General features: G+C 34.3%; 1 protein-coding gene across 11 annotated transcripts in view; it reads left to right on the top strand.

The window, feature by feature from the left end:
• PPIP5K2 (diphosphoinositol pentakisphosphate kinase 2) overlaps window positions 1–15146 on the top strand; it is a 54952-nt gene that overhangs the window by 10876 nt on the left and 28930 nt on the right. For all 11 annotated transcript variants that reach the window (XM_032212544.1, XM_032212553.1, XM_032212547.1 and 8 more), the window contains exons 3-14: window positions 360–555; window positions 1414–1504; window positions 2312–2397; window positions 4244–4398; window positions 6134–6235; window positions 7116–7277; window positions 8067–8188; window positions 9530–9631; window positions 11452–11538; window positions 14010–14085; window positions 14176–14285; window positions 14952–15037. In XM_032212544.1, coding sequence (XP_032068435.1) covers window positions 360–555; window positions 1414–1504; window positions 2312–2397; window positions 4244–4398; window positions 6134–6235; window positions 7116–7277; window positions 8067–8188; window positions 9530–9631; window positions 11452–11538; window positions 14010–14085; window positions 14176–14285; window positions 14952–15037 — 1375 coding nt within the window. The remainder of the gene's footprint in view (window positions 1–359; window positions 556–1413; window positions 1505–2311; window positions 2398–4243; window positions 4399–6133; window positions 6236–7115; window positions 7278–8066; window positions 8189–9529; window positions 9632–11451; window positions 11539–14009; window positions 14086–14175; window positions 14286–14951; window positions 15038–15146) is intronic.

Genomic DNA, 15146 nt, shown 5'->3' with positions numbered 1-15146 from the left:
AACTCATTACAAGTCCCATTAAAAGATGGTTCTATTGTGCTTTCTATAATTTAATAACCTAATACACTGAAAGATGTTTTCACTTTCAAATGGTAGCTTCAAATTTATATATATTCTTTTAAATCTTGTGGAATGGGCATGATTGTTTTTTTCTTTATGCAAGTAGTATTAAAGCATTTTTTCTTTATACTAATGTTACTGTGTACCTTATGCAGAATTAAGCACTGATTTCCAATTCATATTGTATTCTTAATAAATGAACCTGATAATATAACCAGGAAATTTGTTTATCAAACAAGGATAGAAACATTCCCTTAATTGATAGCATAATTGATCTTAACAATTATTATTTTTCTTAGCCACCGGAAAGACAAATCATGGTTGGAATATGTTCTATGGCAAAAAAATCAAAATCAAAACCAATGAATGAAATCCTTGAACGGCTTTCCATGTTTAAATACATCACAGTAGTGATATTTGAAGAAGATGTTATTTTGAATGAACCGGTAGAAAACTGGCCTTTATGTGATTGTCTCATTTCTTTTCATTCTAAAGGTGATTGCTGTTTATTCAGAAGAATGTAAAATTTTACACACTGTGAAACATTTGGTTACAATTTTATGAATATTTTTAATGATATTGAATAGTGTTATTGAAATCTTTCTTATATTAAACTATTTAAAGATTAATGTATTGGGATTATCTAGTGATATGCAAGAATAGATGGAGTCAAATGTTTCAATATAAATACAGTATGGACTGATTCACATTATTCCAATGATATATAGTGTCATTGGTTCACTTTACACAACAGTTAAAAACATTTAATCTTGGAAACAATATATGTCAAATTATGCTAATGCTAATTTTGGAAAGAAGTACACAGTGCATGGAAACATGCATAACAAAACCTTTTGAGCCTTCCTTTATTTTAAATTAATGTTTCTGCTATTCTCAATTTCCCCATTATTTTGTTATTTAAAAAGTATTGGAATCCCAATGAATGCTTAATCACACTAATGTTTAATCACACTCATTTTTGTCAGAAATGAGTCCAATTTAGTGAAATTTATTGTTAATGATTGTAATGTTATTTTCTTCTTGACTTAAAAAGGATGTTAATGAAATACTAGATTGCTAACTTAACTGCTGTATTTGAATTGATAGTTAACTGATATAGGATACCTAATATTTCAGTTGAACAAAATGGGTAAACAAAATAAAGAGGAAAGCTTTTAAAATAGGATGGATGAAACTATGAAACTGTAACCTGAGTGATCATACAGATGAAGGAATTTAAAATAATTTATAAAATTTATCAATTGTGAAATTCCTATTATAAGTTGTAATTCTTATGCATTTAAGAACTATGTAAAAAATAAATATACATTTTCTTTGCTACATTTTGTGTAGGATTTCCATTGGACAAAGCAGTTGCCTATTCTAAACTCAGGAATCCATTTGTTATTAATGATTTGAATATGCAGTATCATATACAAGACAGGTAAATAGATAACTGTTGCCTCCTAGATGTAAATTCCTGTTTTGGTATTTTCCTTGCATTTTGTTAACTGCAAACCTGCAAGTGTACTTCTAGTGTACCAGTATGATCAAGATGGAACATTAGTTACTATATTTGCAAAGAATGTCCTCTATTTAAAGTACATCTGAAAATGTTTAATTTTCAAGTTTTCATTTTTCAAATTATGTGTTTTGTTTGTCTTTATATTTTGTTAACATGTTGCTGTTTATTTATTAAACTCTTCTTTCTCAAGGATCTTCAGTATTTTCTCCTCTTTTTTCTTTTGATTGTACACATTCATATGAATGCCCTTGACAAAGCCATATCACTGCATTATTCCTACTATCAGCATCAAGCTGTTGCAGACAAAATGCAGCAATTATCTTCAGTGAGAATTTGACATCAGAAATGCTAACCTGAAGAAATAAGTGCTCAAATTCAGTTGAACAATTATCCTCTAATTTGATTGTCCTGAACCAAAATGCACAGTAACTTGGAAGAAGAGGTTTTTGTTCTAATTCCCACCATCACGTTTTCTTTCTCTTGTGCAAATAGGCACATATATTACTTTAAAACTTTATTAGAGGTATACTGTGTCTAGGAATAGATGTTCTATACTATGCAACATTTTGTTCCAGCTGCCATTTTTAATAATGTAACTTTCTAATTAGATGTGCTTTGCAACTTTACACAAAATTGTCTGTCTATTCTGTGATTTTAATTGGGAATTATTTTCATGTTTTTCCAGTAATTGCAGTGTTTTGTGTGGGATATATTATTTCTTTTCAGGAGAGAGGTTTATGGCATCCTTAAAGATGAAGGCATTTTACTTCCTCGTTATGCAGTCCTAAACCGGGATCCAAATAATCCCCAAGGTAATTATTATATTGGCATTTCAAAGTACTCATCTACAAACAGTTGTTCTTGTCTGTTTAATAAAATGTTATTTTTGTGGCTATAATCAACCTAGGAATTAGGAGTGGAAGATCACATGGATGCCTTTGTTACAAGGTTAAACTCAGAAAACTATGTAATAATTTTTTTTTAAACCATCCACTGGACCCAATGGAACTTCAAAATAAAGTTCTATAGGAATTTACTTCATAAAAATATTTAATTTCATTTTCTTTTGCTAGACTTGCTAAAAAAGCTGTCATTTCAGTACAATGGTTTCTTTATTTCAGAAAACTTTAGAAGTAGATTCTTTTGTTAAAATGATTCATATTTTATGGGTATATTCTTTGATCCTTCTTTTCCATAGACTAAACGTTCCTTTAGTTAGGAAAAATTGGTTCCATTGCTCCTTTTATATCCTCCAATGTTTAGTTTCCTATAATACCTAGGTCAAGTACAGAAAAGATAATATGTTCGGATCGTATTTGCCATTTTGTTTTTGTTTTTAGGCACTTATTTATTTTGGCCCTCAACACTCTTAATGTTTTGTTTGTTTGTTTATGTTTGCAGATAGCCTTAATTTCTGTTCTGGGGAAGAGGGACTCAGTTAAAATATTACCGTTTCCCAAAGAACTTAAAGCAATGTAGCTACAATCAGGTGCATTTTATCCACAACACTCAGCTGCATTATTGGTCACAAGCCAACTGCATTTTATCAACAGCCTGTTCTTTATGAACACTGAAGCTGAAAACCATAAATTATGGGGCTTTTTTAGGTTGTCATATCATTCAATCTTGGTGTTCCTTTTAAATGTAACAAGAGAAGGAACCTCTGACTTCTTCTGATTTTCTTTTTCTGGCTTGTGGCCAAAAATGCTATTACTGTATTCAAATAACATAGCAATCTAAAAGTAGTCAGTAGATGTATCCATGTTGTTGCTGGAAAGAGAAATTTTGACACACTGATTGTTGTCCAGATGTGTTCTTTGTGAAGTAACATTTGGCAGTGCAGGAAATTTAGACGATTCTGCCTTCTCTTTTTAATATCATCTTCCTAATCTTGCTCTTCCATTCCATTTACTACTAGACATCATTTCTAGAGCTATTCATGCTTTTGAAATTATTTTGAAAAGATGCTTTCATTTGCACAGCAAAACTACTGTAGCATCTCTGAAAAATAACCACATCTTTTTTCAGACTTCTCTGAAATTCTGAAAAAAAGAGCTATGGCTGGTTTAATGAGTTACTGTATCATAGCATATGAAGAATCAGCTAAGATTCAATAAATGCTTAACAGGTCCTATTGCCATTTTCTTCCACAACCTCCCTGCTTTGCTTTTGCTCTTGCTTCAATTCTGATTTGCCTCTCCTTCCCAGGCATTATCATGGTCCTATTTCTGTCCCAAACTGCCTCTTTCAGTATCCATTTGTTCTACCTTGTGACTTCCCACTTACTTTTTCTGTTTGTTTGCTTGATTTTTATGATAGTGATAATAATAGCACACTCTAAAGCTGGGAAGAAATATTTATTTGCACTAGGAAATTGATTTATGATAATAACTAGGGAAACCGAGTAAAAAGATAATCTGTACATATATTTATAACTATATACATATTCTGTAAATCCCCATGTAAGGCCTCAATAAGAAAAAAAAAGTTTGCATATCCCTGGCTTAGTTAACTTTCAAAATTGCTAAAGTTCATATATTCTTTAGAAGATTCTTTACAGATTATAGCCAGTTGTCTTGTCTTAATTTATAATGATTTTTTTAAATCTGTGACTGTGATTGAAGCCTGAAGTCTGCATTTTTTATGTTCTTTTTCCAGAATGCAATTTGATTGAAGGAGAAGATCACGTGGAAGTGAATGGGGAAGTTTTCCAAAAGCCATTTGTGGAAAAACCAGTTAGTGCAGAGGACCACAATGTATATATTTATTATCCAACATCTGCCGGTGGGGGAAGTCAGAGGCTCTTTCGGAAAGTAAGACTAATGTAAATTACACAAGAATAATCTAGTTTGCTCCTTCTTGTAAATATTCTGTGCTGATGGTGGTGGTGGTAATTAGATTGAAAAGAATAGCATTCCATTCTGAGAGTTATCTTGCAGATTGCATTATCTGAAGAATTACAGGTAATTTGTATATCTGGGTTTCATAATTAGAGGTGGGATAGAATGAAGCAGAAATAGTGGATATAAAAAATGGCTGCTAAATACCACAAGGTAGATTTGATCTGTAAACAAGTGATTAGATTACATCTTAATTTAGATTTCATTTTGCTGCCCTTCTTTCTGCAAAAAGAAATTTTATTGAATGTATTCCCCTCCCCACCATATAAATAAAGATTAGGAATACATCAATTATAGCTTGATTCTCAACCTGTGGTCTGCTGACCCCTGGAGGGCTTTGATGTCATCGCAGAGGTCTGTGAAGGCTTGAAGAAATATGGTTTAAATCTTGAGTTAAGTTTTGGTGGTCCCTGGCCATGATCTGTGGTCACATATGGTTTTTAAGGGGATCTGTGAAGAAAATGTTGAGAACTACTGAATTATAGTATTCCTGTCAGCCTGATGAGTGAGTGCTTTTTTACCTTTCTCCCATAACAGGTTCAAGATGAAGAAATAAATTTTAAGTAAATTCTCTCTTCATGATATAGAATATGCTATTCTCAATTTCTTTTCTTCATCTGAACATTTCCAAATGGTTTTTAAGGTTTCACAGCTCCCAAGGAGCAGGGTTTCCTTGAGTCTGAGCTGAAAAGGGAGGGGGGAAAAGAGTGAGTTTCTTTTTAAGAATAGTGATATTGTTTTATTCACAAAAATGAAATAAAAATAAAGGATAATGTTAACAATAGGGTAAAAAGTAGAATATTCATTATATTGTATGTAATGAAGAATGACATTAAAAGTCAATTCAATAATACTGATAGAGGAGAATATTCATAACTTAAGGTTGTAATGACAGGGTCACTGGTGCTCTAAGCTTCATTGTTTTCTTACAGATGTTTCATTACCCAAACCAAGTAGCATCATCAATGCTAATAGGGGGTAGGGTTTAGTCTCATTTTATACTCCATGGCCTTTCCTCTCAGTGTTGGTGGGAGTGGTTTTGGAGATTCTTTATTGGATTGTTTACTGTTAGCTTGTTTGTGGTATTGTTTAATGCTTGATTGGTGGTCTGATGTCAATTTTGGTGTTAATCTGTGCTCATCTGGGAGTTGATTGTTGGTGGGAAGAATCAGCCAAGGTCAACCCTTCAATCCAATAAAAGGATTACTAAAAAAAACCAAATAGTATTTGAGATCCTGCCTTTTATCCAAATAACCTCTCTGCTCTCATATCTATTGCTAAGCCACTTAAAATGCCTTCAATCAAAGATAAAGTCAAACAATTTTATAATTATCTCTTTCAATTTATTAATTAAGTTAGGATTGAAGAGTGAGCAGTGATCTTTTTCAAAAGGAGAGATTAAAAAATATTCTCTTTTATAAATTTATATATCTCAGGAAACCTTCCTAGAAGAGATTTTTTTTCAGTCCGTGCAGCCAGGGTATTTTCCTACCCTGTCACGGTATAGTATGGTAAGAATGTTGTATTTTGTTTTTATAAATCTTTATAAATACAATTTACTCTCCTCAGAGGAATTTTTAAGAAGGAAAAATGTGTTTGTGAGTATTTTTTAGCATATATTAACATTGATGGAAATAATGTATTTCAGATTGGTAGCAGAAGCAGTGTTTACTCTCCTGAAAGCAACGTGAGAAAAACTGGTTCATACATCTATGAGGAATTCATGCCTACAGATGGTACTGATGTGAAGGTATAATTGCATATTTAGATTTAATTTTGGAACAGTCAAATGATTAAGGAACCTAGCAACTCTGTGAAATGTTTACTATTGCTGAAGTATTGCTGTAGTTAAATGTGAAATAGTTAACATTCTTTGTTTTATTCAGTGAAAATTAATTGTTTTTAAAGAAAATTTAAAATATATTTTAAAGAGCATGAGAGTGCAAATGAAGTATGTTGTTTGAATTGTTGACATAGTTATATTTTTCCCTGTGTTGCACAGCTGCATATAACCTGCTCCCCGGTTTGTAATTTTTTTTAAAATCAAGGTTTATTATATAATTAAATACAATGTAAATAAAGATGAAAAGGGACAAGAGTGCAGAATTTTAAAAAGGAGAGAAAAAAGATGACCTTTCTATTATCAAATACTTGTACAGTAATCTCAGTGATTTGATAACTTTCTACACTTGGTTGCCTCTCTGAATTACTTATTTTTCTTCCAATTACTTGAATGATTTGTTTACCTTGCTCCTCTTTGGACATCTTTGGAGCATAGTTGCTTTATAAAGTGAATGGTTTTGTCTAAATACTCCAGAATAAGTTTTGGAATCTGTCTGGCCTTTGATATTGCTTGATCTTCTGTTCTTTAATTCCTTCTTCTGGTCAAGGAATATAGGATACACTATAGCCTTCTCTATCTAAGGGCTCTCTTACCATGCCTGATCTGGCAGTTCTGGGTACATTCTATTGTGTTTTAATTTGTCTCTTTTATCTCCATGGAAATGTAAAATTCTAAATCAGGAAAGCTGGAAATGGAACTGGCTAGGAAGTGAAACTACACCTAATGCCATGTATTTAACCAAGAAGATTTTACTTGCTTTGTCTTTTCCTTTTACACTCAAATATAGGTGTACACTGTAGGTCCAGATTATGCACATGCAGAAGCACGTAAATCCCCTGCTCTGGATGGCAAGGTGGAGCGTGATAGTGAAGGCAAAGAAGTGAGGTATCCAGTGATACTTAATGCAAGGGAAAAGCTAATAGCTTGGAAAGTATGCCTGGCATTTAAGGTAACAAGATTACAATAACATATATCTCAGAGCAAATTATTTTCTGAAAGTATTGCCTATTCCAGGGGTCAGAACCTTTTTCAGGCCTTGGATACCATGGAGTGATTTCATGTGATGGGCCAGATAACCCTCCCCCCCCCCCCAAAAAAAAATGGTCAAATGTCATGAAGTTTAAAATGAGAATGCTAATCTCATAAGATAAGGCCATTAAAAAAATAATTAAAAAATTTGTTCAGTTTTGCAAAATAGCAAAATTATGCTATAGCAAGCAGCTCGGCATTGATAAGATCATACTGCTGACCCCTTGCATCAAAAATGTGCAGAAAATAGTTTTTGTTGTTTTTAATATAGAGGATCTCCTGCTTTCCAATTATTACAGATTTTTTTTCTGTGGTTTTTTTCTCCTGCTTTGATCAGCTGAGAAAATCTTAAGAAAATCTATAATTGAAATTTATTTGCATCAACATGGGAGTAAGCCCCTATAAATAGATGTTTTGCATTTCTTAGGGCTGTTTGTACTGTTAGCCTGTTTTGGGAATTTTAGAAAGAATAGGACAAGAGTTTATATGAAAGTTAAATTCAAAAAGATGCCTCTCCAAATGTCCCTTTTAAACATAGATTAAGACAGATAAACATTTAAAGAGATACAAGAAAACAGAACACTATCATGTAATATTTTAGATTAATAATATGTGGAATGTTTTGTTTCTGCTACATATATTTTTTGAGTTTTACATGTCTGTACATGATATTTACAAGTTTTGAGCATGTTGTTGATTTCTCTGATAGCAAACAGTTTGTGGATTTGACTTGTTGCGTGCAAATGGACAGTCTTATGTCTGTGATGTCAATGGCTTCAGTTTTGTGAAGAATTCTATGAAGTATTATGATGATTGCGCTAAAATCCTTGGGTAAGAGTTTAAAGAACTTGAATGGGCTTTGGGACACTATTATTGACCCATAATGATCTTTTGTTTGACTTGAATACCAGATTTCTCCATTTTCCATGTTTGTCATTTTTGTGCTATAAAATCTTAATTAATAAAAGAAATACTTTCCTAGTAGTGCTTTGGGGGAACAATAATGGATAAAATCTCAGGAAGTTAACTTTTTAAGCGAGTTATTAAGATAAGCTTACTTTGTGCAAAAGTAGGTTTTGCTGTTCAGGAGTTACTAAAAAAATTATTTATTTATTTATTTATTTATTTATTTATTTATTTATTTATTTATTTATTTATACTAGCTACCGTATTTTGTGAGTGTAAGATGCACCTTTTTCTCCCCCAAAAAGAGGGTGAAAATTTGGGTGCCTCTTATACACCTAATGTAGCTACCCACCCACCCACCAGAGGCCAAAAATGTAAGGCATGGAGGCAGCAACATTCCCTGGCAATCCCTGCAGTCGGAACAGCTGTTTTGGGGTATTCCGGCAGTCCAATCCACTCACCAATTAGCTGTGCTGAATCAGGCTGCAAGAAGTTCTGAAGCTGACCTGGCTGGTCAGAGTTTGCAGCAGTAATCACATTCAGAAAGCACACACAAGTAAGCAGGATTCAAAATAATAATAATATACAATACAATACCAAAAGTAGGCTTTCCAAGGTAGCAGTAAATACAAGCAAAACACAAGCAGTTTCACTTTCATTCCTCAGCTAAGCCTGTCTCCTTGTTGCTCATGTGGCAAATCTTATTTCAGATTCCAAATAGCCCTCATTGGCTGACTTAGTTGCTATGCCTATTCATTGACCTTGTTAATGTGTTCTAAGTCAGGAAGTGAACCTGCTGAATACCATGCAGATTTTTTCTTCTTCTTAGTTTCCTCCCCAGAAACTAAACTGTGTCTTTTACTCTGGAGCTTCTTATACTCTGAAAAATACGGTATATGGAGCACATAAATGCCCTAGTTAAGAAACTTGCACATTTTAGAAGTCTAACTTTGAAAGTGATTTTTGCCAAATAAGCAACTTTCATAGCTTATAGCTTTTGATTTTCTGACAGCCTTAATAAATATGTGCTCACATAATCATGTTAAACCAGAAGTCTTAATTTGTCAAATAATAATGATGGTCAATTCTCAAAATTGTTCAGAGGAATTTTCTTTACTGGGTGTAAAAAAAACTAGTACATTTAATTATTAAAATTGTAGGTTATTGCTACAAATTATTTATTTCATGGTATATAAATATTTATTTAATTAAATTAATTATTATTTATTATTTAATTCAAGAAATAATTTACTTTTCCTCTTTCAGAAATATAGTTATGAGAGAACTTGCTCCACAATTTCAGATCCCTTGGTCTATACCTTTGGAAGCAGAAGATATTCCTATTGTGCCAACCACCTCAGGAACAATGTAAGAAGAACATATTTGCATACAATTGCACCAATTTTTTTTTTCTTTATCCATGTTAGGTTCTGTTAATATACATATTCCATAGATAGTAACTTGTCTATCTAGAAACCAAGAACAACACAGGGATCTTTCTCAGAGTAGTTTCTTTATTGCTCACCAATAACCAGGAATTTTGACAAACTGACGCACACTCTGCATAACTATTAGATAAACCTTATGAAAGGTTGGGGAGAATCCTCTCTGGCCTCTTCCTCCATGTCAAAGATTCCACGCTGACACCTCTTTGGTCCTTGGGAAAGATCCCCTTCTCATACAACACTCCACCACATTCCACCACATAACTATAACAGAACAGCTGAGCCTATCAAATGGAAAGCTAGATATCTCCAGTCCTTTTCCCCCAGTAAGCCTGTGGACTTCACATTTTGGTTTAGGTTATGGGCTTGTGATTCTCTCACAACCTATACCAGTGGTTCAAAGCTTGCGGCCCGTGGGCCGAATGCGTTACGCACTGGCCACACCCATGCCCGATTTAGCGAAGGGGAAAAAAGTTGTGATACATCACATGATGATGCGAGTTTGACACCCCTGACCTATATTGTGTTTTTGGCAACTACATCTTAAAAATGGCAAAAAATAAATGATGTTGATAATATAATCTGCCCCTGTGTGATGTACATATATCACGCTAGATGGTGCACTCTTTCATTTTGTTCCCTCTATAGAAAATAAACTATTCTTACAGGAGATAAATGAAATTTTATTGGAAAAAGAAAAACTCTATGTTCAGAACCTAGACCGTAAAATTCTAAGCAAAAATAATACTTTCTAATGATAAAGTCATGAATGCAGCCTGAAATAACAGTTAACCCTTGGCTTACGATTGGTTGCTTACTGACCTTTTGAAGTTGCAATGGATCCTACAAAAGGGACTTAAAATCTGGATTTGAAGTTTCAGTAGCCACTCCTTATGGTCATGGGATCACATTTTGGGCACTTATCAGTTAGTCCACATTTATGACCACCTGCCATATTCCATAGTCACATGATTGCATTTTATGATTTTTTTAAAATTTTGGCCAGGAACTGGTGTTCCAGTTTTCACCAAAAAGAACCCACCCATTGTGGCCAATGGGTTTGTTTAACAAACTTGGTGATTGCGTAACAGCTATCACCCCAAAAAAGATAAAATTGGGCAGATGATGACCGGCGTGACATGACCACTTTAGTAAAGTATAGTAAAGCCAAGATTACATTTAACATAACACGCTTAATCATTTCACCTATCATTTTGAAAGTAGTAGTTACTCATATTCCTCAGAGCTCAAGGCTGCTGAACAGAAAGACAGAATCCAAACATTTCCCCTACGATTCATGGTCTTTCAGTTCTTTCTCCCTTTGTTAAAAAGGAGTGTAAATTTTGCTATCTCCAGATGATAGGTAATCCACCTCCATACATGATCAAAAGCAATGCCTCAGTCAAATTGAATGTTTTACTATCTTAACACAAAGCTCAAAACCCTGCAGTATTATGAACACAGTCTTCTATTCACAAAAGGAACACTTTATGTTCAGAATCAAATTGCAACAAGTAAGCCCATCATTTTTCTGGATAATTATTCCATAGTAGTTGTTTTATGGAACAAGTTGCCATTGACTCTTTATTCCAATTTAGGAAGTTGCTTACTAAGTCTTTTTAGATTTTGCGTTTTGGTGTCTTCCACAATTAAATATATATTTTGCTTATGATTAAATCATATTGTTTAATTTCAATAATAAATAGAAGCATATAGTTAATCATATTCCTTTTATACTTGCAGGATGGAGCTTAGGTGTGTGATTGCTGTAATACGGCATGGAGATCGGACACCAAAGCAAAAAATGAAAATGGAAGTTAAAAACCAAAAGTATGCATCTTGGTGATAAAAAGAAACAGTGAAATATTTAAGTTGAATACTTTTTTTGCAATTTAGTATTAGGGTTTGAACTAAGAGGCATTATACAACAAGTGTCTTCCACGAATGTTGGGACTCTTACTTCTGCTTGCTGACTTGGAATTCTAGGGATTATACTTTAAACATAACTAAGGGGCCTCACATCGGGAAAATCCTCCTAGGTATTTATTTCTAAATTTGATGAAATTCTTATGATATTAAAGTACAATAGGATACAACTTGGAAGTTTGTAGGGGTAAAGTGTGTGGTCTAGGGCTGCTGGAGAAGCTGATGGCATGAATAGAAGTGTCCTGGAGGATGGACTTTCTGGTTTGTGGCATAGTTGGAACTCTTTCATCTAGAGATGGCCCAGTGAATTGGGAGAGGAGGAAGGTCTGGGGTATGTGTGTTAATGGTAAGCTAGAACATGTCTGTAGTAATGGATGAGGAAGGTGTAGTGGGAGGGGCCCCACTTGGGAAACAGCCCTGATGCTTTTCACTGGTGTTATATTATAACACTGTGTTTGACTCCATTTTCTGGTCAACAGGCCTTCAGAGGTCATGGATTGGTTGCTGTTTCTGAATCAGACTTCAGAATCTATCACGAATAAGAGGAATGACATGGTGTTTAATATTAGAATCTGGATGGGATCTGAGGGAAGTGTTCCTTTCTTGAAGATGCACCCATACAGATTTTACTTTGCGCTATCAGTCATGGACAGAAGGTGGAGGAGGGGCTATGGTTATCCCAAGATTGGTGGCATTCATAAATTATTGAATAGAAGGCTCTGTTTATTGGGTTCTAGGGATCATTAGGGATTGTTGATATACCAGTTTCCATGCTATGGACCAATCTTCCTACCTTACCTGCTTGATTTAAATAAAAAAAAAACCTGGGGATGGAGTATGAGGTAGCATAGTAGTTCATGGTCACTATGATAGCTGTAGGGATGATACAAGTCATCAAGGACCCAATTCATGGCAGTGGTCGCACATCTGCTGTGAATTCCTTGATGAAGCAGTAGCAACATGAACTAGAGTTGGGGGAGACTTTTATTGCTCTTCTGTCATGGTCAGATTGCTCCTTTTAACATCTACATGAAACTACTGGTTAAGGTCACCTGATAGCATGGGTATCATCAGTTATGCAGTTATATGTATCACATCAGTTATCTCTACCCATGCTGACCAAACAGTACCCTGGAGATTCATGTTTGAAACCATATTTGGAAATGATGTGATCTGGATGAGGAAGGACAAGCTTCAACTCAACGTAGCACACTGACTGGCTCTTGTTTTCCATCTTTAATTCTGGAAGGTATCGCAGTACCCCCAAACAGATGTAATGCAATTTGGGTGTCTTTCTGGGTTTCCTGTTTGAGGAATAGGTGGCAGCTGCAGACAGGAGAGCTTTTATTCAGCTTTATATTATGCACAGCCTGTAATCATTATTGGACTGAGATGTTTTGCTCACAGTGATGCATACCATAGTTGTCTCCCAAATAGACTACTGCAAGGCACTTTACTTTGAGCTGCTCTTGAAGAGCATCTGGAAACTCTGTTGGTTCATAATGCAGTGTGGGCAATTATGTGTTGGATTCAATATGGATCACTCTCAATGGACTCCATCAAGATCAGAAGACAAAATCTCTGATCCCGGTGATGGATCCAGATTGAATCCTGGGACACGTATATTCATCTTCATTTGTAGTTATGTGTGCTCCTTGACTGGTACACTTTTGTTCTATGAGTTTTGTTGGTTACCATTTTGCTTCTGGGTTCACATAAGGGTGGTGGTAGTTATCTATCAAGTTCATAGCATGGGATAGGTTATTTGGAGGACCACCTATCACCATTTGTGTTTATCTTTCCTATCAAATCTGATTGAAGAGGCATGCTGTGACTCCATTTTAAAGTGTTACATCTGGTGGGATCCAGGTAAAGACCCTTTTCTGTGATGGCTCACACACTTTGGCATATCTTCCCCCAGATTTGGCATAGATTAGCCCTAAGCCTGTTTACTTTTTATAAGCCTTGAAGAGTTGGCTATATTATTGGGAATGGGGATCAGAATGTGGCTGCTGGATTATGTGCTTACTATGTTATAACACTGTGTTTCATTATGGTTAAAAGTTGTCATCATGAGATGGACTTCCATATACATTGTAATAAATAAATAAACAAACAAACAAACAGTTTTTTACATAAAAAATGAACTTTTCTTTAAAAATTTGTAAATATAAACCTCACTGAATTTTCAGGTAATCCAAATTCTGTTATGAGATAATATTCAGCAAATACCTGTGTTTTTTTTTTTAATGAAACGAATACAAGTTCTATCAATCCATGGGAAGTTGATATTTGTGCCATTATCACTAGCTAATGCTAGAATGTATATCTGCTTATATTGTGAAATAAATTCGTCATTCTCTGTTTCTTTAAAGGTTTTTTGATCTTTTTGAAAAATGCAATGGGTATAAGTCTGGGAAGTTAAAGCTGAAGAAGCCTAGGCAACTACAGGTAAGGTTTCTTTTTTTAAAAAAAATTCTTTTCTATGTATTTGCATAATTATCCATTTTCATGAACTGCTTGTATTACCACTGTTTTTAGGAAGTACTTGATATTGCAAGACAGCTCTTAATCGAACTTGGACAGAATAATGACTCTGAAATTGAAGAAAACAAATCTAAACTTGAACAGTTAAAGACTGTGTTGGAGATGTAAGTATTTTATTTCAAGTTTTTTGATATAATAAAAATACCTTTTAAGACAACTATGTAAAGATTACCTGATCTTCTTCATAGATACATCTGTAACTTTGGAACTAGTCTTAATTTACTTTGTCAGATCAGTTGCTAATTTAAACCTAATTCTGACTGTTGCTTTATTTGTCTGAAAGGAAGTTGGTTGCATTAGATTGACTGAGACAATGATAAAGAAAACAGAATTATTATTATTTTTTTGTTCTGGTGTTCCTTTAAAGCAGGGGTTCTCACCTTCGGGCCGTGGCATATTCAGAACTGGGCCACATGAGAGGTGGACTGGCATGCATGTGTGTGTGCAGCTCCACTCTCATGAGTGAGTAAGCAGCTTAACTCCACTCGTGCAAGCAGAGCTGTGTGAGCACATGTGTGTGCTGGCCCTCCACTTATTCAGCCTAGTTGCCTTTTTCCCACCCTCATCTGGGCCGCTAGGCTGCAAATGTTGTGGATCCTTTAAAGGATCAGGGTCAACCTCTTAATTTCATTTCACGGTAGCCTTTCTTTTGGAGTAATCATGATATTTCCAAAATCTGGTGTATTGCAATATTTTATCAGTTCATCTGATCTGTTGTATTTCCTTTACCAGTATTGTGTGATTTTTAATATCTTCACTGCTGTTTTTAGGTATGGACATTTTTCTGGCATAAATCGCAAAGTACAACTGACGTATCTTCCTCATGGTTGTCCTAAAACATCTAGTGAAGAAGAAGGTATTTTGATTATTTTTAGAAACTAATTTGCATTAATTAGTTTATTTATTTAATTCTAGGAACACAGTTATGCCGTTAGAACTTTGTGAAAGGTCAACAGAGCTAAGGT

This window comes from Thamnophis elegans, chromosome 3 (genome assembly GCF_009769535.1).
Source record: "Thamnophis elegans isolate rThaEle1 chromosome 3, rThaEle1.pri, whole genome shotgun sequence".
Lineage (NCBI taxonomy): Eukaryota > Metazoa > Chordata > Lepidosauria > Squamata > Colubridae > Thamnophis > Thamnophis elegans.
Note: the sequence above shows the minus strand (reverse complement) of the source record. Positions and strands in the feature narration are given on the sequence as shown.